At 47.1% G+C, this 23,952-nt stretch overlaps 1 protein-coding gene across 1 annotated transcript in view; it reads left to right on the forward strand.

Moving 5' to 3' along the window:
* Positions 1-23,952, forward strand: part of LOC308083992 (transmembrane protein 65-like) — a 52,140-nt gene that overhangs the window by 2,272 nt on the left and 25,916 nt on the right. The window contains exon 2 of the mRNA XM_080426449.1: positions 3,906-4,226. Within this exon, the coding sequence (XP_080282575.1) occupies positions 3,941-4,226 (286 nt within the window). The 5' untranslated portion in view covers positions 3,906-3,940. The remainder of the gene's footprint in view (positions 1-3,905; positions 4,227-23,952) is intronic.

Below are 23,952 nucleotides of genomic sequence, written 5' to 3' on the forward strand. Positions count from 1 at the left end.
TTGGAGGGATGTTCAGCAAAAAAAATGACAGTATCAGTATGCTCAGGTTTAAAAACGTGACAGTGCTTACAGACAAATTATATGCTCGGCTTGATTAATAAGCTAAATTGAAAAAATAAAGAAAAAAACAGATTACAGGACAACAATATCAGATATCCCCATCATGCAAGAATAAAGACAGTAAACTCAAATAGCATTCAATGTGGGTTAATAATGAAAAAATATGTAATCAGTTACTTCAACTTGATTATATGCAAGTATAAAGACCGTAAAACTATATATACATTGGGGGGTGGTTAATAAGGAATAATACAAATGAATATTTGATGGGGCGCTGGTGTCGCGGAAGTTTACAAAATTGTGGAGGGGGGTCCTTTGGTCCTATAAGGATGGGGACCCTTGAGACACGTGATATAGGTATGTGTAAATATGTAGATAATTTGTTTACTTGATTGATCTCCTTTCCCCCTTGCACCCCCACCCCCTTCTTTTTCTTCCCTTTATTTTTTTCTATGGAAATAATATGATGGGAACTATGCAAAAAAACAAATTTCACCCACTTTTTAAACCTGTGATGTGACAATAAAGCTGATTATCACGTACCTGAGATAAGATATAATGTCATGTAAGCAGAGACAAACAGTTCACACAAATTCCCACTGCAAATGAAAGAGGTGCCTCTTTTTCCAGTGTACAGATTGTCTATCAGTGATATATATTAATGTATTCGGCTGTTTGCTTGCTTACAACAATAATATCTATCTCTTCCTATGACATAGCTGTCCTGTGGTTGCAAAACAAACCACACTAGACCCCAGGGTTCTCACAGACATTACTAATTTACCCTCAGAAAATAAAACAATTATGTATAACAAAACATTTTAAAACATAAAATAAAGACAAAAACAAACCATATATATCTGGATACCCTCTGAACCTGCTTATTTTCTTTGGTTACCAACTTTTCATTTTATTTTTTAAAAAGCTTTTCAGAGGGGAGAGACATTACATCACATCACTATGTATGGGCAAACAGTTCACACAACATCACACACTATCATAAAAAAGCATATATTTTCAGTACATTGTACATAGATCAGTCAGTGATCATTAATGTATTCATGTACTCTATAGTTTGCCTGCTAGAAATAGGGACATTCTCTTCCTCTGATCTGGTGGTCATGTGATTGTAAAACAACCCAGGCCGCTTCTTAACCCCTTCACCAGACCCCCGGGTTCGCATAGGCATTAAAGGAAAGGAACACCCACGATGTATATATAAAACAATATTTTTTAAATAATACAATTAAATGAAATGAAAACCAAAACAAATCATAATTATGTTGTTGGATACCCTCTAATTCTGCTTATGGAAAAAAAAACTGGGGAAAAAAGAAAATAAAGTAAAAACAAACATGCTTGAACCTCCTTATTGAACATTCAATTTAAAATGTTCATTCTCTGATACCGATATACAGGTGTTCAACCTGGAGTACAGATTTAACCTTCAGGGCCGCTGTAAGTAATGTTTAACACTGGCATTCTCTATCTCAAGGGTCCCCATCCTTATAGGACCAAAGGACCCCCTCCACAATTTTGTAAACTTCCGCGGACCCAGCGCCCCATCAAATATTCATTTGTATTCTTCCTTATTAACCACCCCCAATGTATATATAGTTTTACGGTCTTTATACTTGCATATAATCAAGTTGAAGTAACTGATTACATATTTTTTCATTATTAACCCACATTGAATGCTATTTGAGTTTACTGTCTTTATTCTTGCATGATGGGGATATCTGATATTGTTGTCCTGTAATCTGTTTTTTTATTTCTTTTTTCAATTTAGCTTATTAATCAAACCAAGCATATAATTTGTCTGTAAGCACTGTCACGTTTTTAAACCTGAGCATACTGATACTGTAATTTTTTTGGGTCATTTTTATTGCTGAACATCCCTCCCAAAAAGTATAGTAGCGCAACTATTCGCACCTTTCAGGTGGATGAAGTGTATCTGTAACTGGTCATTGTAGCCTTATTTAAATTGTAAGAGCCATTTACACTGCTGACCACCTCGTTGACACCTTATTGTGTCTCTCTCTCTCTCTCTCTCTCTCTCTCTCTCTCTCTCTCTCTCTCTCTCTCTCTCTCTCTCTCTCTCTCTCTCTCTCTCTCTCTCTCATCTATTTACCAAATGTGTGAAGAAAAAAAAACATTAACAAGTAAGTAGGCTATCATTTTAGTGAGGGAGGAAATCGCGGGGGGGTCCTCGGGGGGTCCGCGAAAAAAACAACAACTATCTAATCTAAAGTAAACATCACATCCCTCAAGTCATTCACATATGCCATAACTTTTACTACAAATCGATTATAATAGGCCTACTTTATCTACAGATAAAAACACTAGTGATATTCAGTGGGATTTAAAAATGGCGGAGCTGGCTTCAGTTTTACAGACAGACCAAAGTAATCCAGAGCCAGGGATTACCCAATCAGCAAATAGGTCCCGCCCTATGGTACCGCCCCGTTCCTGTTGATTGACAGACGGCGATGTCAAACCATGATTGGGTAAATGGAAGCCATTCTTTTGAAAAGACAGCATGAAATCCATGATTGGGTAAATGGAAGCCATTCTTTTGAAAAGACAGCATGAAATAAAAAACCCATTTAATAAATACCAAAATAAATAAATAAAAAGCACAATTAAATGAAAAACACTAAAAAATAAATAAATGTATTTATTTATTTATTTGCATTTTTTATTTATATCATGATGTTTTTTATATATTTCATTGTGGTATTTGTTATAACATTTTTGGACCAATGTACCTTATGAAATAGCTAAAAGTGGCAACATGTAATATATATAGGTTGACATTAAAAGTCACAATGAAATAAATATAAAACGCAATAAAATAAAAAACATTACAGAATAAATAAATACATTTATTTATTTAATTGTATTTTTTATTTATTTATTTGTATTTTTATTTATATCATTGTGGATTTTATTAATTTCATTGCGATATTTATTTTTTAATTTTTGGACCAATGGACTTGATTAAATAGCTAAAAGTGGCATCATGTAATATATATAGGTTGACATTAAAAGTTACAATGAAATAAATAAGAACCACAAAGAAATAAATAGAAAACCCAATGATATATAAAAAAGTACACAATAAATAAATACATTTATTTATTTAATTGTATTTTGTATTTATTTAATTGTATTTTGTATTTATATCATTGTGTTTATTATTTATTTCATTGTGGTATTTATTATTTAATTTTTGGACCTATGGACTTCCATAGTTTGGAACCTCACTCTCCACGATAGCTCCGAGATGAGGTTCCGCTGCATAGGGTCCCGGCAGACGTAGAGTCCGGCAAAAGTCAGTGAATATTACCCTTTTCGTAACATCGTATCCTAAAAGTAAAGGTAGTCTGAGACACCTACAGATGTTTGCAAAATAGTCGGAAGGTTACATTTAACCGACGGGGTTGAAACAACCGTTTAAATCGCTTATTTAGTCGGCCTGTGCCATGTTTTCCCATTGTAGCCTAATCGGGAGCAGTACTGGCACCTGCCGTCGTGGTGTTCACCCAGGTTAAATGGGAAAACATGGCACAGGCCGACTAAATAAGCGATTTAAACGGTTGTTTCAACCCCGTCGGTTAGATGTAACTTTCCGACTATTTTGCAAACATCCGTAGGTGTCTCAGACTACCTTTACTTTTTGGATACGATGTTGCGAAAAGGGTAATATTCACTGACTTTTGCCGGACTCTACCTCTGCCGGGACCCTATGCAGCGGAACCTCATCTCGGCGCTATCGTGGAGAGTGAGGTTCCGTTCCAAACGGGGCTAAATTACAGCCTTGTCCTCCAAATATTCCCCGATAGATCCTTGGCGCTTCCCTTCCTACCTCTTGCCAGAGATGCTGCCCAGCCTGTGGAGAGCTGTGCGACCCGCTCTGTCGCTCAGAGGAGCGGGTCCTGGGCTGGCTAGAGCCGGCCATCATCACCCCTCCACACCACCCCCCTGTCTACCGGCGATGTTCGAGCAGAGATGCAGCCTGGCTTCCATACACACCATGAAGGAACCCATGGAGCCGCTCAACTCGCCGCAGGGAGCCAAGGAGTTTATTTATAGCCTTCACCCGAAGGAGCGCCACTGCCTGCTGCGGGAGCTACACAAGTTCGAGTCCATAGCCATAGCTCAAGGTAAGCAACGCCGTCGGCAAGGGGTTACAGTACTGACGACTACTTTAAAGCTGCAGTTAGCGATGCACAATATTGACATTTTGGCTGATAATATCCAATAATCAGTGGTGGAAGAAGTACAAACATTTTACTTGAGTAAAAGTACAAAAGTATCATAAGTACTGAAAGTAAAAGTATGGGAATGTCCCATTTCACAAGTTTCCAAATGTATAAAAATGCTTTGAAAATAGCAGATCTACAAGCTCACCTAAAGCTCACCTAAAACCCTACTCACTTTCAAAACTGCCCTAAAGAATCACCTTCAGGAGGCTGCAATTCCAAACTGGCCCCTGTCAAAGTCCTAACCTCCCCCCCCTCCCCCTCCCCTCCTCCTAAAACTGTCTATTGTACATATTTCTTGTTTTTCATACCAGTAACATGTAAGCTGATTGTATGACGTTCTGCATAGTAGTGTATATTTGTATATAGTCTTAAATGTCCTCATGATTTGAGTGCACAGGGATCTCATTTTAAATAAGCCAAGTGCTTTTATGAGCGATCCAGTTTAGAGGACCTTGTATTGTGATTTGTACTTCCATGTACTGTTACCATGTCTTTCTAAATAAAGTATTCAATCAATCAATCAAGCTCACACAGACCGCTCACTACAATCCACAGTTTTACGCATTGTAACGAGGATCCTTCTGGTCTGGTTACCTCTGGTGAATATTAACCTGAATATAATGTGCAGATACAGACCTGTTATAAATGACTAAGCCTCTCCAGCATGATCAGGTGCATAAATCATCCTGTGACGTACCCTTGGCTATTGACACTATCTGTATTGCAGTGTGACAAAGCAGCCTAACTGGCCAGAGAATCCTCTGGTCTGAATAGCTAATGAACTGTAGTACATGGCATTTGTCTCAGACTTTTTGGATGGCAGATGCCCTAATGGGGGTGGCAGTGGCTCAGGAGGCTGTCTGGGGGTTCGATCCCCAGCTTCTGGCTGCGTGTTGAGGTGCCCTTGAGTAGCACATTACCCCACTGCTGCTAATGGTTTTGGCTAAGTTCCTTATTTTTTATTTATATATATAACGTTTCTTTAATTAAAATCCAGTATTATCTTGTGTATATTGTATTGCTGTTGCTAGCACAGTCGGACAACAGTTCTCTGCTTGTGACAAATATAAACCCTCTCTTGATTATTTATTTTATTTTTTAACAAAAACACTATACATAACATGGAATGAAAAGGAACCGACCAAAAGCAAATAAACGAAAGACACATGGGTGAGATCGAGCCATGACCATCAATAAGCAGGTAGACTAGAGGAAGAGGTAGAGTCTGTAAAAGAGGAGGATGCAACATAGCTGCTGGGCACCCACATGTTCAAGTCTTATCAAGCAGTGCCAGAAATGGCTTCAACCCTCTTGATTCTTAATTCAGGTTAGTGCCTTGGATGGTTATTATACACTGGTGGATATTATACAGTGCTGTGTGTGTGTGTGTGTGTGTGTGTGTGTGTGTGTGTGTGTGTGTGTGTGTGTGTGTGTGTGTGTGTGTGTGTGTGTGTGTGTGTGTGTGTGTGTGTGTGTGTGTGTGTGTGTGTGTGTGTGTGTGTGTGTGTGTGTGTGTGTGTGTGTGTGTGTGTGTGTGTGTGTGAAGTACATTGTGAAGCTCATTTGAGTGGTTGGAATACCATTATACCACTTAACATTTTGTTAGAGCATGGGCGGAGAGCAACTGTGGTTTAGCAAGAGAGATGTAAATGAGAAAAATAATGTAGGCATGAGAAAGGGCGCATTCTCCTACACTATTGAGGCGCAGGTGCTCAGGTACTGGTTGGCTTCCACAGGTACTGTATGTGCGCACATGCCTGCACTTAGCTTAACAAAATGGACCATGTCTGCATTATTTAGGAGTGGTAATTCAGAAGTTACTACAGGTGATACTGCTGAAAGTTTAGATAATATAAGAGTTAAAGTAGAGGATGCGTTAGATGTATTAGAAATAACCGTAAGAGAAAGTGTAACAACATCTCTTAAGGGAAAATTGAGAGACAGACAGAGATCAGGGTGAGCAACTGGTTGGCAATTCACAGCTTTTGTTAAGTGTGTGTGTGTGTGTGTGTGTGTGTGTGTGTGTGTGTGTGTGTGTGTGTGTGTGTGTGTGTGTGTGTGTGTGTGTGTGTGTGTGTGTGTGTGTGTGTGTGTGTGTGTGTGTGTGTGTGTGTGTGTGTGTGTGTGTGTGTGTGTGTGTGTGTGTGTGTGTGTGTGTGTGTGTGTGATGTTGATAGTACATTTTTCTCCTTTCCCCCCAAAAAAAAATTGTCAATATAACAGATCTACAAGCTGATGCTTATGAGCTTGTAGATCTGCTATTTTTTAGAAACAAATTGATAGTTGCTGCCCTACTGTAGGATATTGGAAAGGAAACTGTCTACGCCCTAGGCAGTAGAATTGGACTTCAATGCCACTTTAGGCACATTACTCCCAAGCTGTAGTCCAGGCACCCCTGCCAGGGATTTTGTGTTTTATTGGCCTCACTGACAAAATAAATGACATATTAGTTGCAACCGATTGTTTTAGCATACATGTACAGTATGTGCTTCATGTAGTTTATGAGTGTTTCCTTCATGATGAAAATATTTCTGAATATTACAGCAGACCAACAGTCAATGTTGGTGTGCTAGACAATGTCAATGTCTAGTGGTGCTCTGAACTGCACCAATCAGATTATGATTGTGGTCCATGTTGATGTGTGCAACTGGGCAGTCATAAGTCTTACTAAGAGTCTATGCTGATTACCCAAAATGTAATCAGGGAAGGCTACTTATGCCCCATGCTTGAGATGGTACTAATGCCGCTTTTATTGATTGGACCACAGCAGACATTCTGTACCATTCTCCAAGCTGCACTCTGTCTGTACAATGAAACACTAAACTAAGATTCTACTGAATGGCAATGAGAAATATGATGGTGAATATGGTGGCAGTTACGTTAATGAGAACAACTGCAATGATTATGATAATAAAAGAGGGGGTGAATTAAATAAGATGATGATAGTAATGATGAAGATTAAGGTCGTTTTACATATTGGCTAATGGCTACATGGTGCTGTCGTCTGTGTTCCATGTACTCTAAATCCTGGAGGTGCTTAGTAGGTTTGTGTCTTCCTACTACCAATAATGTGGCTGTTGACCAGCCCAGATGAATACTATTGTTGATCACATTCCTGTGGTTGTTTCTCCACCAACATTACCTCCTATCCAGTTCCTGATTTTTCTCTTCAGGAATCCGTTCGTGTCCCCAGCACCCACAAGCAAATTAAGTTGTCTGTACAAACAATCACAGAAAGTACACTTGATTGACCTGGATGAACCTATCCTAACCGCATGTTCTCTTCTCTCGCCCCTTCATTTCTCCTCTCTTCCCATTTTGTTGCCCTCCTCTCTCCTGGTTTTATCCACACATTTTGTATTTGTCAGAGAAATTATCTCTTCATAAAAGGGGACCTGTCACGATGAGCCATTTTCAATCAGACATTACATGCACAACAATCCTGATACAATATCATTATAATCCTGCCAGCAGCACCAGATTGCTCAATTACAATGCTGTTCACTGTTCGTTCTATTCAAATATCTTGTCATCATGGTTGTACAAACAGCCCCAAATCCCACATGTTGTTTAAATGAGGTACATCACTTTGCCATATTACCCAAAGCTTGATGGTACATCAGAGTAGCTAGCTTCTTGCCATCAGGGGCCAGAACAGTATGGCTAAATACATTGTGCATTCAAGTTATATCATGTTGAATGTTCACTGTATTCACGTGAAGACTGCTCACAACCTCAGCATCAGCTTTCAGATCCTACCCTTAGGTAAGAGATACAGTAGCCTGCTGCAACCCTCCTGATTTCGTGTATAAAGGGGCGTGTGTATAGAGCCGGCGAGAGACGGCGCCTGATCCCATTGGTTCACCGATCTGTCCGTCAACCCCCGCCCCGTTAACACAACATTACGAGCGACGCCCACTGCACTCTGGTTGGTTGGGAAATGAAACACTTCCTCATACCCAGTACAGGCTATAGTTGGGCCAGGCTTTTATTTTTTAGCAAAACTAAGCAATAAAAGCCTGGAGATCGAGGCTAGAGATACAGGTATGCTGCCCCTTTATTCAAGAAGAAAAGTACAGTGCCGGTTTCATCCCCTCTGCCGTTAGGCTCCTTAATAAATAGAACCTCCCCAGAACCCCCATTATGCCTGGATGAACTGAACTTGTGCTAACACCCATGAACACACACACATGCACATTCTCAGAGTGTGCAGAAGACATTGCTTTTCTCTGAAAACCTTTGGGGGAAAAATATTTTTTGATTACAGTTACCTCCAGATTTAGCTGTTTTTAACTGTGGTGTATTTATTTATTGTCTTGTCTGTACTGACCCGAGCAAATGAATTTCCCTTTTGGATAATAAAGGATATCTTCCCCACCTTGTAAATGGGGATTAATGAAGATGAAGCAGCAAAAAAATCACTATGGGCATTATAAAATCTTTTGAACATAATTACTTGACTCTGCTTATTGCAAAGAGTCAAGAGGAGTTGGCCCAAAGTACTTTAGTGCTTTAAAAAAAAAAGCTGATTATTGCACATTAGAAAATGTGTTGAGAGCAAGATGACCGAATGCACTGACATGACTACTGTGTGCAGACAGAGGACAGCCATTAATGGCCTTTTACCAGCAGTACTGTGTGCAAGGGGCCTGCCTGGCTGGGGCTTGCCTTGCTGAGACATTCACCTTCAGAGCTCCTGTTACTGTACTTGCCAGTTGATTGGCTGATTTACTGTTAGGCTGGTCCGCTGGCTGTCCTGTTGGCTGACTCACTGACTGACTAGCTCAGTGACCTATTGATAGTCATATGAAGACCCTTCTTCAGTCTTCCCACAGGGGGCATATAAAGTCACCTGGAATTTGATGGCAACTTTAGTGTTCACCATTAATCCAGTTCACCTCATCCCACCTCATCTCAGTTCATTTATTGTATACATTATGAAGGCTGGCTGTTATTTTGGTCACAACTTTATATAAGATTGTCATCCCAGGTTTAAGGTACACACTATAGGCTAGCTCGCTGACTGGTTCACTGACTGACTGACTGGTTGATTGGTTGCCTGATTTGCTTTCACCTTCATTTTCATTCAAGATCGTCCCTACTTGAATCCTGTTCTACTGTACTGCAGGCTGGTCGGTTTGTCTAGCTCACATTGATTGCCTAGCTCTGACTGGAAAACGGTTTGACTGCAGTTAACCACATAAACACTGGCATCCCTATTCTCAGGGCGAACATTCAGGCAAAGAGATTTGTAGTAGAGGGAAGAAAGGAGCGGACCAAGTACAGAGCCCTGTTGGACCCCGGGGTTTCAAGTGGTTAATGTACTGACTGACACATAACATCTGTGTCAGGGAGCTGTGGTGAACTGTGTTGCCCTGTGCTTCCTTAGTCCTCCCATTGTAAACAGTAAAATCCTCATTGTTAGGCAGGGAATGTGTTGTCTCCTTTGAGCAATAGTTATACTGTATGGACATAACATTTATTGTCCTTATAGTAAGTCTGCAAGTATCTTTATGCGTTACCTTGTGTTGACTTTGACAAGTCAAATTATACAGTACAGTCCCCTTTCCTGTGGTTGAATCATCTATAATGTTCAAAGGGTGTGAGTAAGATGAGATGAGAGGAAGGTTGTACTTTATGGACATGAATCAGAGACAGGAGATCAGGCTTTCTACTGTGAGAGATGAAAAGAGAGGGAAGATAGTGTGGCAGAGTTGGGTAGACATTCTTTATGACCTTCTTTTGCTCATCATGAAGCTGGACACATCGTGTTAACAACACACCAATGGTTTCTAGGAACTATTCAATTTCTCACTTACCCATGAGACCAGATGCATGTTCTCTGTTAGATCTACACAGTCTAGAAATTAGACTCGATACTCCTACTTATCTGGTCTGCTCCCCTGGTTTGACCTCCAACAACTGAAATGTACTTCACATGTGAAATGGATAAGGAATTAAACCTCTCACCTGAATTCACCCTTTCAGGCTGTTTCAGAGAAAGATCTGTGTTCACAAGTACAGTATGTGGGGCAAACATTGTGTGAATGGATTACATTCTGCTGACTCATACAATACTGTAGTGCTAATAATGTCCAGACAGTGCTGCATAATGATCTCTATGAAGATATTATCACACTGAACCATTTCACAACACACAATTACAGTATTAAGACATTCATATTTTAGTTTTTCTTAAAGCACAGTTGATAAACGGTAAAAAAAAAGAAGCTAAACAGATAGACCTTTAATATTTCCAGTTCAATACATTGTAGGCCTAAAAAACAGTGTAATTGTTCACTTCTAAGGGGTAGTATATAATAGTGTATATATTACTAACCCACATGACAGCCTCGGTCACGTGAACGATCTACATGATCCCTGCTGAATCCGTCCTTGGTGTATGCCTCAGCCTCATGTCCCCAGAGTGAGCTGTAACCTTGCTGCACATTAATGCATAGGTGCTGAAATGACAATCCCAGTGTGATACAGGGTACTTTGAACACTTTGCAGCTTGCAGTCTCATGACGATGAAGCAGCACTTAAATCCCCAGAAAATGCTGTGTAGTATAAAAAGTGGACATAAGCACTAAGGCCTCTATATTGTTCAGTTCTAGCTGTCACACATGGACACTTGTGTGACAGTGTGTGACATTGGGGGAAAAAAGGTTTCCTGCCAAAATTAGTGTGTGTATGCATTCCTTTTTTGTTTACAATAAAAAAACAGCAAAAATAGGTGATTGACTTCTTTCTCCTTGCCAGTAGACTAGTAGCATATGCCTTTCTGTGCCCGAAAAGGGGCGATGAACCAGTGTGTTGTGTTTGCACCACTAAATAGCCTACCCATAACTACTGCAAAGTCATTTGACACTGGAATTAATGCTGATTTTCCCACTAAAGACAAAAACCATTGGAGTGAAGGTCCTTACACACCGGCGAATATGCGAATATACGCAAAATTCGGACTCGTTCCGAATAATTAAAAGACGCTTTTTCGCTTCGTGAAACTGATGTGGACGCTTGCATTGACTTTATAAGGTTTTTTTAAAAAACGCATTTATTCGCATGAAGAATTCGCCCCGGTGTGTAAGGACCTTTAGAGGGGTTCTTTTGTCCAGTGGGGAAAAGGATTAACTTGCAGTTTGCCAGGCTGGCGATTTGACAGGCTGTTTGGTTGGCTGGCCTTGTCTAACTAACTACAGAGATGGCATCTGAATCTTGTGACTTGTGCCTTTGCTTTTTCAATGTCATGTGTCCTCTGCTGTTAACAAAAGCAATAATACATGGTCCTCTGCAGCTTTAGTGAATTTGTTTTTGTCTGGAGCCTGAAAAGTTTGAAACAAGTATGTTTTGCAAAATAGTGTATTGAATGTCTGGCTAAACGAAACGGGTTAGTCAGTTTAGTATAGCCTATTATGTTTTACACAGCCCTCTCTAATTTTGGAAAATAGTGGGAGTTTTCATTTTCTCTTCATAACAACATGTACACTATAGCTTTCTCTGCTTTCCCTGTGCGCTGTGCTTATTATGTTCCTTCTAAGTTTCCTTTTGGTTGGGTGCCTGCTGTGTGAAATCCAAAAACCATTAGGCCTATTCATCTTTTCTCACTGCTTCCAGTTATTTGCTGTTCTATAGGGACGTATCTCACGGATATGTGTTTATTATTAGTTTGTTTGTTTGTTAGCTTGCGACCTTGCGTTTCTACTTTGTTACAGCTCCCAGCATTTCTGGCTAATTAGGAATAGATGGGTATGCTCCTAGGTTGCTATTTATCTTATACAGTAGGCTACTGTTAGTAAACCTCCCACACACAATACAATGTTGAAATTCTACATTATGCTGCAGTTTTCTGCACCAGTGCTCTAAATTATGTGTGCTAAAAAAGTATTGAGTTGTACAGCATCTGAATAATTTCTCATTTCTTTAATTTCTCAGAATGGACCTTACCTATTCTTTCAAGCCACATGGGCACTTTATCATATATGGGGGAATTCGCATCACCCTCGGCACCCCTCACATGTGGGGTCCCCCAGGGTTCCGTGTAGGGCCCAATGTTATTTATTTCTGCTGTATATGCTACCCCTCAGGTCCATTTTCTCCAAACATAATATCTCCTTCCATTTCTATGCCGATGACGTCCAGATCTATCTACCCATCAAACTGGACTCCATCAACCTCTTTTCAACCACTACTCGACTGTTTACAGGATGTTAAAACCTGGATGGATGGACAAACTTCCTCACACTCAATCAAAACAAAACTGAAATCATATTATTTGGCCACAACACCGTCACACAACATCCCGGACACCCTCATATCCAATATTTGCTCCTCTGCCAAAAACCTTGGTGTAATCCTGGATAGCGCCTTCAAATTTGACAAACACATCAGTTCCGTTGTAAAAGCTAGCTTCTTCCAACTCCGACTCCTCGCCAAGGTTAAGGCCTATTTCCCCTAACAACAACTAGAAATAGCCATTCATGCCTTCATTTCCTCACGACTCGATTATTGCAATTCCCTCTACACCGGCTTAGAGCAGTCATCTGTCAGGCGCCTACAGCTGGTCCAAAATGCTGCGGCCCGCCTTCTCACTGGCACAAAAAGACGTGTGCACATCAGTCCTGTCCTGGCCTCACTTCACTGGCTCCCTGTCAATTTTAGAATTAATGTTAAGGTCCTTTTATTTGCTTTTAAATCTCAAAACGTGCTTGCTCTGCTATACCTCGCAGAGCTCATAGATCCATACACTCCAGCCAGGGCCCTAAGGTCTGCTGATCAGTCGCTACTGATCGTCCCAAAGACCAATTCACGAGTACAGACCACGCCTTCAAACCAACATAGTTTAACATTCTTTATTTAGAAAAGAAGAAGATGGACCTGTCAGGAAGGAATTGGTTATGCATGGCTTAGGAGATGGAGGGAAGGAGGGTGGGAAGGAAGGGAGCTTTAGGGGTGGGGATGTAGGAGTGGAGATGGAGGAGGAGATGATGTGTAGACAGGGAGGTGATGAGGAAGGGGGGTGAGGATGAGGGAGTGAAGACAAGGGGTACGATTTATCTAGTGAGGAGGGTAAGTGAAGGATGTAGGGTGTGAGGATGGTGAGAGGATGGCTAGGGTGAGGTGAGCTGGAGGGAGTGAGAACAGAGGAAGGGGAGGTGGGGATGAAGGGGCATGTGAAGCTGGATAAGGGGCGCAAAAGGGAGTGTGGGACGGAGGGCGTCGTAGCCCTGGGGAGGGATGAAGGACGGGGCCCAGTGAGGGCGCGGCCCTGGGGGAGGGAAGGGCGAAGCCATGGTGGGGGTGGAAGGGCGCGTGAAGCCCAGAGAGGGGGGGAGGCATAACCATGAGGCTCCAGGGGGATGGAGACCTGGGTATTTGGCTTAGGGTCTGAGGAGATAGGCGTCCGTCTTGGCTGTAATCTGTGGACGCACCATCACTCGAGACCCCCGTCTGGAACCTGAAGACTAGGACAGATCGGAGAGTACAGAAGAAAGGGTAGGGAGGGAGGGGTACGAAGAACAATGCACGAATGACAGGTAGACCTGGCAGGTTTAAATAACCTCACATATTGGTAGAAGGGGTGGAGTTCAGGGCGGAGAGCGATTAGTTACCATGGCATCGGTGCCACTGTGAGTGGCAAGGGTGGAGCTGTGATCGGTTACCATGGCAGATAATAGAGGGCGGAGTTGACTCGGTTACCATGGTGATTGATCAAGCTTGTAACCTAGAGAGTGAGCTAGGAATGGAAATAGATCATGAGAGTAGAGTGAGGGGCAAGGTTAGTAACAATCTCATGCTTGAAGGCGTAGTCTTCCTCCTGAACATACATTGTACCAACTCCATTTCACGAGTACAGACCACGCCTTCAAACCAACATAGTTTAACATTCTTTATTTAGAAAAGAAGAAGATGGACCTGTCAGGAAGGAATTGGTTATGCATGGCTTAGGAGATGGAGGGAAGGAGGGTGGGAAGGAAGGGAGCTTTAGGGGTGGGGATGTAGGAGTGGAGATGGAGGAGGAGATGATGTGTAGACAGGGAGGTGATGAGGAAGGGGGGTGAGGATGAGGGAGTGAAGACAAGGGGTACGATTTATCTAGTGAGGAGGGTAAGTGAAGGATGTAGGGTGTGAGGATGGTGAGAGGATGGCTAGGGTGAGGTGAGCTGGAGGGAGTGAGAACAGAGGAAGGGGAGGTGGGGATGAAGGGGCACGTGAAGCTGGATAAGGGGCGCAAAAGGGAGTGTGGGACGGAGGGCGTCGTAGCCCTGGGGAGGGATGAAGGACGGGGCCCAGTGAGGGCGCGGCCCTGGGGGAGGGAAGGGCGAAGCCATGGTGGGGGTGGAAGGGCGCGTGAAGCCCAGAGAGGGGGGGAGGCATAACCATGAGGCTCCAGGGGGATGGAGACCTGGGTATTTGGCTTAGGGTCTGAGGAGATAGGCGTCCGTCTTGGCTGTAATCTGTGGACGCACCATCACTCGAGACCCCAAAAGAGAAAGCATAATTAGTCAGACATTAATTAGAACATTTACTGGACCATGGATGTGTGGGCGTTCCTGAGGTCTTGTACGTTGGTTCTAATGTAAGTGTGGTATGCTTGGGAAGTCCAACGCCCTAGAAGTTGGACGGTGTGGTCGGTGATGCCTCTTCTAGATGCAGAAGAAGCAGCACCGATTCGGAACGAATGGCCGGAGAAATTACCTGCGGGATATCCGGCCTTGGTCAGAACTTGCCGGAGGTGGTAGAGGAACCAGTGGCGGGTCGCGACTGAACCGGTATCAGTGGTAAATAACGGGTCGGAAGGAGAGGCGTGGGAGGAGTGCCTGGTATGGAGGTGATGGACCAAGGGTTCGTAAGGGCTGAGGTAGGAGTTGAGTTTAAACATGTAAATTGGCGTTGTTCTGCCGAATTGGTCTGTTTTGCTATGTTTTAGCAAGAAAACTAGTGTGGAGGAATCTGGAAAAGTCAGATCGGATAAACAGGGATGGTAGTGAGGAATGAATGTAGAATTAGAAGTAGTGAATTCTGAACATCTTAGAAACCCAAAGAAAGCTAAGAGAAACATTGCTTCCAGTGTGGAGTCTACAGATGGGTTTGTATAGCCAGAGCGGAGTATGTTGATGCATCCTGCGAGAACATCAGAGGTAATAGGTTGGCGGCGTGGAGGATTACGTGGCTCGTTCCTTCTCAGGCTCTTAAGGAGCAGGGTGACGTGTGAGTGCTGGGCAAAGGGGTGAGGTGCTCCTGTTAGGAGCTTAGTAATAAAATTTATACCTGATAGATAGACGCGGATGGTTGATGGATGCATGGCCCGAGAAGAATGGCTGTAGCTGATGTAGGAGGTGAGTGTAATGAGGTCCAGAGACGGAAATGGCAGGCTGTAGGTAGAGTGAAAGGATTGGAAATTTTTCCATGCTGTCCAGTAGGAGGAAAGTGTGGAGGGAGCTATACCTTGCAGGATGTGATTTCTGGAGATGGATACCAGGTTATGGAGAGAATGGTTTAGGGGAAGGTCATCTCGGAAAATGGAGGAACTGGAGTCGGGTGGAGGTCTGCGGATGGTGCCAAGGCTCTGAATCTCTGGAAGGAGAAACGTGACAGTGAATCAGCTACCGTGTTGTGGTAACCTGGGACATGGGCTGCTCGGATAATGAAATTATTGGTGACTGAGAGCCATGTTAGGCGCCTGAGAAGAGCCATGATGGGTAGTGATGCTGACCGACCTTTATTAATGATGTGGACTGTGGACTGATTATCAGAATGTATTAGCACAGAGCGGCTGGTCCATTCATGGCCCCAAAGAGAGGCCGCGACAATAATTGGATACAATTCGAACAAAGCTGAAGAGTGGGCGGTGTCGAACGGGGGGGAAACAAAATCTAAGGGCCAACTATCTGCAAACCATCTCCCTCTGTAGTAACCCCCAAAACCTACAGAGGGCGCTGCATCGGTGTATAACTGCAAGTCCTCTGGTGAGGAGTGGAAATCATTGTAGAAAAAGGAGATGCCATTCCAGTTGGATAACAGGAGGTGCCAGAGCCTAAGCTCTGAGCGGCATTCTAGGTCTAACATGATATGATGGTGGAGGGATGGCACGGATGCAGCGAGGTGGAGGAGGTGGGAAATAAATGAACGGCCTTGTGGGATGATTCTAGTGGCGAAATTGAGGTGACCTAGTAACTGAAGTAGTTGTTGCTTGGTGCAGGATGTGATCTGTAGAAAATTGGAAATGAGTAGTGTAATACGGTCTAGTTTCTCTGTGGGGAGTGAGGCTTGGAATGAGATGGAGTCCAAATTAATTCCTAAGAATTCAATTTTTTGAAATGGACCTACTGTTTTTTCCTCGGCCAGAGGAACTCCGAGTGCCGCAAAGGCGGTCTTGAGGCACGTGATACTGCGTGCGGGGGGGGCTGATGGGGGGTCGACTGTGAGGAAGTCATCCAGGAGATGGACTAGGAGCGGTATGCGGTAGTTGTTGCTTAGAATCCAGCAAAGTAACTCTGACAGATTATCGAAAAGTTTTGGGCTACTTTTACAGCCAAAAGTTAGTCTTACGGCAAAATAAAATTTTGACTGCCAGCAGACACCAAAAAGGTGCCATGAGTCTGGGTGGAGTGGGAGAACTTTGAAGGCAGACGTGATGTCGGCTTTTGATAGCCAGGCACCACGTCCAGCGAGCCGGATCAGGGCAATGGCATGATCAACTGTAGAATAATGAAGTGTGAAATCTGCACTGGGGATGAGGCTATTAATACTGGGGATGGATGAACCGTGTGGGGAAGATAGATCGATAATTAATCTTTTCTTCCCTGAATACTTCCTGGTGGCCACTCCTATTGGGCTGATGCGGTGAATGGGGAATGGGGGGGAATCGAACGGACCGATCATGAACCCTTGCTTGACTTCTTTCTCAAGCAGGGTGGTGACGATTTCTGGTTCCGTTAGTGCTGACTGGAGGTTATTGCAAGAGTGGGAATGATCGGGAAGTGTGGTGAGGCCGGGTGAAAAACCATAATTGAGACCGTCGATGAAAAAATGAACGAATGTGGGGTCTGGGTGGAATGCGAGCTCCTTGGCCAGGGCGGGGATGTTAATGGGGGTGGCCAGATAGTGCAACAGTCAACTTTTGGATGGTTTGGTTGGGTTGTGGGGGCATGTGTAGCGGGCATGGGCTCCTCCGCAGTAGGTGCATACATGCAGGAGCTTGCAAGACGATGAGTCGCATCCTGCATCATTAAAGTTGTTGCATATCATGCGGGAGCCAACAAACATGATTTTCCTGCCACGCTTGTCCGTGGCTTGGGAGGAGGCTGGTTGGGCGATGGGGCGGCCGGGTTTGGATCTCTTGTCCCGGCCTGGCTGGTATTGCTGTAGTCCTATTCCCATGAGGGCGGGGACTGATGAAGGGATGGAGGATGTGGTGGGGCGATCGTAATGATGAACTGGGGCTGCTGGCTCTCTTCTAGTTTGGGCTACGGGTGCAGGCTGGTGTGCGGTGAGCACGCAGTCGGTGGTGGGGTGGGAGGGGCAGCCGCAGATGTTACATGCTAAAGCGGCGCTGCCTGTAAACAGCCGGCTGTAGAGTTCTAAGTCTAGCGCTCCCCAGTAGGTAGCGATGTTCCACTGTTGTATGCGGGCAGCCGCCCTCGCTGCAAACTGCCGGTGGTACTCATAAAACAATGTGCCACCAAACCGCACTGCCATGTCCATGATTATGGAAAGGTAGTCATCTAACTCTTGCCTTCTGTGGGGGAATAGGGAGCAGATGACATTCCTGAAGATAGAGAAGGCTAGGGTGAATTCTGTGGCAGTGAGGGTGTTGTGAGGTGGGGCAGTGGATGAAAGGTCTCGGAGGGTGATTGAGATGCCTCCGCAGTCGACTGTCCGGGGTTGGAAGGTGTGGGTGGATGGTTTTATGATTGCGGAGAGGTCGATGTCCATACCCTGGATTATTTGTTGACGGAGGTGGTTTGATATGGGTTGTGGGTTGAGGGCCAGCGCATTCAGTGGCACCTGGGCTGCGACTGCGGAGGAGAGAGAAAAGGGGGGGGTTGGAAACACAAGGGCGGGGGAGGGAGGGAAAGAAGAGAGAGGCAAGTTGCTCAGGGTGCCCATGGCTGATTGGGGGGGCACCTGAGTGGGGGGTGAAGGTGCTAGCCGGCCCTGTGTGATAGCCATCTGGGTGTTTGGCTGGCTAGCGGCCTCGGGGACGGAGACAGAAAAAGAGACAGAAGTGTGGGGGAAGTTGGATGATTGTGCAGGGGGGTGGGATGACAGTGAAGCCTGCATAGACGGGGGTGAAAACCTTTGCCGAGGGTTTTGGTAAGAGGGGGAAGGGCTGGGGGGAAAGGAGATTAAAGGTAGGGAAGGAGGGGGGGGGAGGGGAGCAGGCACAGGGGGTGGGGGGAGATGCATGGGGGTAGTGGGAACGAGCCTGGTCTGCTCTGCGTGAGTTGGGGGTCCGAGGCGGCTCAGCAGAGTGCGACCTGTAGGTGGAGATGAAATTGATTGGCGAATATTTTGTGTAATAATGTTAAATGCTGGTGGATGGTTTACATTAATCGGAACCGACACAGGCTCACCTGATGGACGTGTATTTCGAGCGGGCGTTGTAGTGTCCGCTCTGCTGCCGTCGTGTCTGCTGGTAGATGGACCCCGTGCCGGCTGTCTGACGTCATCGTGGCGCGCCTGTGATGGTCCCGCTGGAGATGAAGAAACTCTGCTTGCTGTGGTGTAGAGCTTGAAAAGTTGTCCCTTGTTTGCTGTGCTGGGAAACACGACGCTCTTCTCTCTTAGCGCTTGCTTGAGTGAAAGCACCGTCCAATCGCGGATTGGCCCGATAACCGTTCTGGACGGGGCCGGGGAAGGAGGCGGTCTTAATGACGCCCGCCGTGGAGGAGGAAGAGGGGGGAGGGGAGGGTGCTGAGCGATGGTATGCTCGACGCGTCTTCCTGGGGACCTCCCCCGCCGAGACCGGGCTGGAGAAGCGACCTGGCGTCGAGGGGTGGAATGGTGGCGTGGAGGAGGAAGACGAGGAGGAGGAAGACGAGGAGGAGGAAGATCGCGGCCCGACCCGTGATGGTGGGGTGGAACGAGAGGAGCGCGGCCCGACCCGTGATGGTGGGATGGAACGGGAGGAGCGCGGCCCGACCCGTGATGGTGGGGCGACCGGGACCGCTGGCTGGTCCGGGAGCGCTGGCTGGTCCGGGAGCGCTGGCTGTGGGCAGGAGAGGCGGAGGGTTGCCTGGGTGAGTCCCTTGGACCATGGTAGAATTCTACCGGAGTCTCACTGACGTCGGTTGCCCGCTGCCTCTCGCCTGCAGACCTGAACCTTCGTGACAGCGGTGTGTCGGATAGAGTGGTGGAGGCATTGGAAGCGAAATCCTCCTCGTCGGAGGCTTGAAGGGAGATAGAGTCATCCATTATGAGGTAAGTTTTAAGGAGTGCTAACTTTTACGTTTGCGGAGTGCTAACTTTTACGTTTGCGGTGTGCTTGTGTTACGAAGAACAATGCACGAATGACAGGTAGACCTGGCAGGTTTAAATAACCTCACATATTGGTAGAAGGGGTGGAGTTCAGGGCGGAGAGCGATTAGTTACCATGGCATCGGTGCCACTGTGAGTGGCAAGGGTGGAGCTGTGATCGGTTACCATGGCAGATAATAGAGGGCGGAGTTGACTCGGTTACCATGGTGATTGATCAAGCTTGTAACCTAGAGAGTGAGCTAGGAATGGAAATAGATCATGAGAGTAGAGTGAGGGGCAAGGTTAGTAACAATCTCATGCTTGAAGGCGTAGTCTTCCTCCTGAACATACATTGTACCAACTCCATTAAAAGGACCAGGGGTGGCCGCGCTTTTGCTGCTGCCGCCCCCACGCTTTGGAACGACCTCCCTCTCCCCATCCGTTCTTCCCAGTCCATTGGGGTTTTCCTCCTTAAAACCCACCTATTCTCTTTGGCTTTTAATTGTCCTTGATCTGCTGCTATTGTGTCCTAATAATGCACTGTATTTGTCTGTGCGCCAATGGGCGCTTATTGATGCGTTGATGCTTTGTTTGTCTCAACCTGTACAGCACTTTGGTCAGCTTCTGTTGTTTTAAATGTGCTTTATAAATAAAGTTTGATTTGATATAAATAACATGGCAACTGTTACAAGTTATGACATCCGTAAAGGCATGTTTCTCATTAGGATGTCTAAATTGGTTACATTGAAGCATATGGTGTTAAAAAATTAGTATATCCTCTACTGTACGTTGTGGAGTATCGCTAGGAAATCGCCTGATAGGTAAGCACCACACCATGGAGAGACAGTGGGACAGAGACAGAGGGAGGCTCTACAGACAGCGCAGCAGCCTGGGCTACATCATAGAGGGGCGTTACCTACCAATTGCCCTCATGAATCAGCCCCAACTGAGCGCACCTGCGAAGACCGGCTAGGTGTGGCACCAAACCTCAAAACAGCCCTTATTGAAAACCGTATAAACAATGCTCTCTGAGCCTGGCTGTGAATAAACGCCCTTTATTGGGTTTGTACCCTGCCTTCTGTGTCTTGGCCTTGATCAGTACCCCACATATGGTGGAGAATACGGGTACTACTGATCCACGCCAAAACCCACAAGATGGAGCACGCAACCGCCTTAACGGCCCTACTGAAAAGCCAAACTGACTTGCAGACAGCGGTACAAAAGTAGACAGAATTGCCCGAGATGTAGCCAGCACTCGCGCACCGGGGGATGTGCTCACCAAATTGTCACCAGAAGATGATATTGAAGCGTACCTGGAGGTGTTTGAGCGCACCGCGGCCCGAGAGGTGGCCAGTGTCGGACTGGGCCTCGCTTCTGGCTCCCTTCCTCACCGGTGAGGCCCAGCGCGTCTGCCGCGACCTGTCCCTCGCCGACTCCAGAGATTACTGGAAGCTGAAGGAAGCCATCTTGGCCACCCAGGGGCATCTTGGCGCTCGAAGATACGCCTCACAAGTGAGCCCGAACTCACTGGAGGCGTTGGTCGCACTCCTGGAGAACCACCAAGTAAGCGTGGACATGATGAGGACCACCCGCGCCGACGCAGCCAAGGCCCCCGGCGAGGAGAAGCCCAGCCGCGACCGGAGGAGGTCGACCCCACCGAACCCGTCCGCCGCCCAAACCGAAGCCGTCGTCGCCGAAGGGCCCATCCGGGGCCCACAGCAGCGGCGCTGCTACGTTTGTGGCCAGGCGGACCACATCTCCTGGTCTTGTCCGGAGCGAGACCAAGACGTCTCCATGGGGACCGCGGCCAGCTCTGACGGCGCCCGCCCCTGCCTGCACACCGGTACCAGCCACCGACGCCAGACCCGCCTACAGGTGAAGATCGGGCGCACCGACACCCATGCCCTGCTCGACTCAGGCAGCGCCGTGACGCTCGTGCGCGCCGACCTGGCGGGGGAACTCAGCGCCACCACCGTCCCGGTGACCTGCGTGCATGGCGACGTGCGCCACTACCCCGTGACGCGGCTCCGCATCCAGACGCCGAGCGGAGACGCCGAGGGGAGACGCCGTGGTGCCGGCCGGCGTCGTGCCGAACCTGCCCGTGCCGCTCCTGATTGGCGCCGACTGCGTCCTGTTCGCCCGCTACTGGGACCCCGGGCTACGACGTGGGACCCCCCGGCGCCGCCGCCGCCACGCGCTCCACACCTGCCGTGCGAGGTGAGCGACAGCTCCCCAAAGTGGACGAGAGAGACGAGAGAGAAGAGAGACGAGAGAAACGAGAGAGATGGGAGAGACCTGGGAGAGCCAGCTTTCCCCCCACCGCAGCGTCGTGGAGCATGTGGAGCGTCTCCAGGCCCGGGCGAAGACGATATGGCCCCTGGTGCGCGAACATATGAAGAAAGCCCAACGAGACCAGGCCCGCACCTACAACCGCGGCGCGACGCTCCGCGAGTTTCAGGTGGGGGAGAAAGTGCTGGTGCTAGTCCCCAGCAGCGAGTGCAAGTTCCTGGCAAAATGGCAAGGGGCGTACGAAGTCGTGGAGAAGATAGGGCCCGTGGACTACCGAGTGAGCCAGCCCGGCCGGCGGAAAGGCCACCAAATCTACCATGTGAACATTCTAAAGAAATGGACCACGGCCCCGCCTCTGCCCGTGCCGGCCCTGATGGCCACCCCCCCCCCCCCCGCAGACTCTGCCCCCGGTCCCCATCGGAGATGACCTCTCCCCCGCCCAGACGCAGGAGATCAAGGACCTGTTGAGACGTAACCGGGACATCTTCTCCGAGCTCCCTGGTCGGACCACCGCCATTCGCCACGATATCCGCACAGAGCCCGGCAAAGTGGTGCGCCAGCGGATCCCAGAGGCCAGATGCGTCGCCATAAAAGAAGAAGGCGCCAAGATGTTGGAGCTCGGGGTCATTGAGGAGTCCTACAGCCCCTGGTCGAGCCCAATCGCGATCGTGCCGAAGCCGGACGGGACCCTGCGGTTCTGCAATGATTTCCGAAAGTTAAACGACGTCTCCACCTTCGACGCATATCCCATGCCCCTAGTGGACGAGCTCATCGAACGCCTTGGACCGGCCCGGTTCGTCAGCACCCTCGACCTGACCAAAGGCTACTGGCAGGTGCCGCTGACGGACCGGGCCAAGGCGAAGACGGCCTTCTCCACGCCCGACGGGCTATTCCAGTACACGGTGCTGCCGTTTGGTGTGCATGGTGCGCCCGCCACCTTCCAGCGGCTGATGGATCGAGTGCCTTGGCCTCACCGTGATTATGCGGCCGCCTACTTAGACGACATCGTGATCCACAGCCCCAGCTGGAGTCTCCACCTGCAGCATCTCCACACCATATTGGACGCACTCAGACGGGCCGGGCTGACAGCGAACGCCACATCGGCCAGACGGAGACCGATTACCTCGGCTTCACCATTGGAAGAGGATGTGTGAGGCCCCAGACGCGCAAAGTGGAGCGCATCCGAGAATGGCCCCGCCCGGTCACAAAAAAGCAAGTAAAATCTTTCTTAGGACTCATGGCGTACTATCAAAAATTTGTGAAAAACTATTCTACTATTGCAGCCCCCCTGTATGACCTAACGTGCCAGAAGCGGCCTAACCATGTCGTCTGGACGACCGAGACGGAGGCCGCGTTCCAGAGGTTGAAGGGCGCGCTCTGCGAGGAACCGGTGCTAAAAGCCCCCGATTTCAGCCGGCCCTTCGTCCTCCACACGGGGCTGGGGGCCGTCCTCGCCCAGGTCTTTGACGGCGAGGAGCACCCGATCACGTATGTAAGCAGGAAATTACTATACCATGAGAAAAACTATGCCACTGTGGAAAAAGAATGTCTGGCGGTGAAGTGGGCCATACACCACCTCCGCTATTATCTGTGGGGCCGTACCTTTACCCTCATTACAGATCACGCACCTCTGAAGTGGATGGCCACCAATAAGGACCGAAACGCCAGGGTGACGCGCTGGTTCCTAGAGCAACAAGATTACCACTTCAAAGTAGAGCACCGGCTCGGAAAAGACATCCCACACACAGACGCCCTATCCCGAATGTATGAGGTGGAGGACATGGAAGCCCCCGGACCAAGCGGCGGGCTTAGGGGGGGATATGTGGAGTATCGCTAGGAAATCGCCTGATAGGTAAGCACCACACCATGGAGA

This window comes from Gymnoscopelus braueri (genome assembly GCF_963280865.1).
Source record: "Gymnoscopelus braueri genome assembly, chromosome: 4".
Classification (NCBI taxonomy): domain Eukaryota; kingdom Metazoa; phylum Chordata; class Actinopteri; order Myctophiformes; family Myctophidae; genus Gymnoscopelus; species Gymnoscopelus braueri.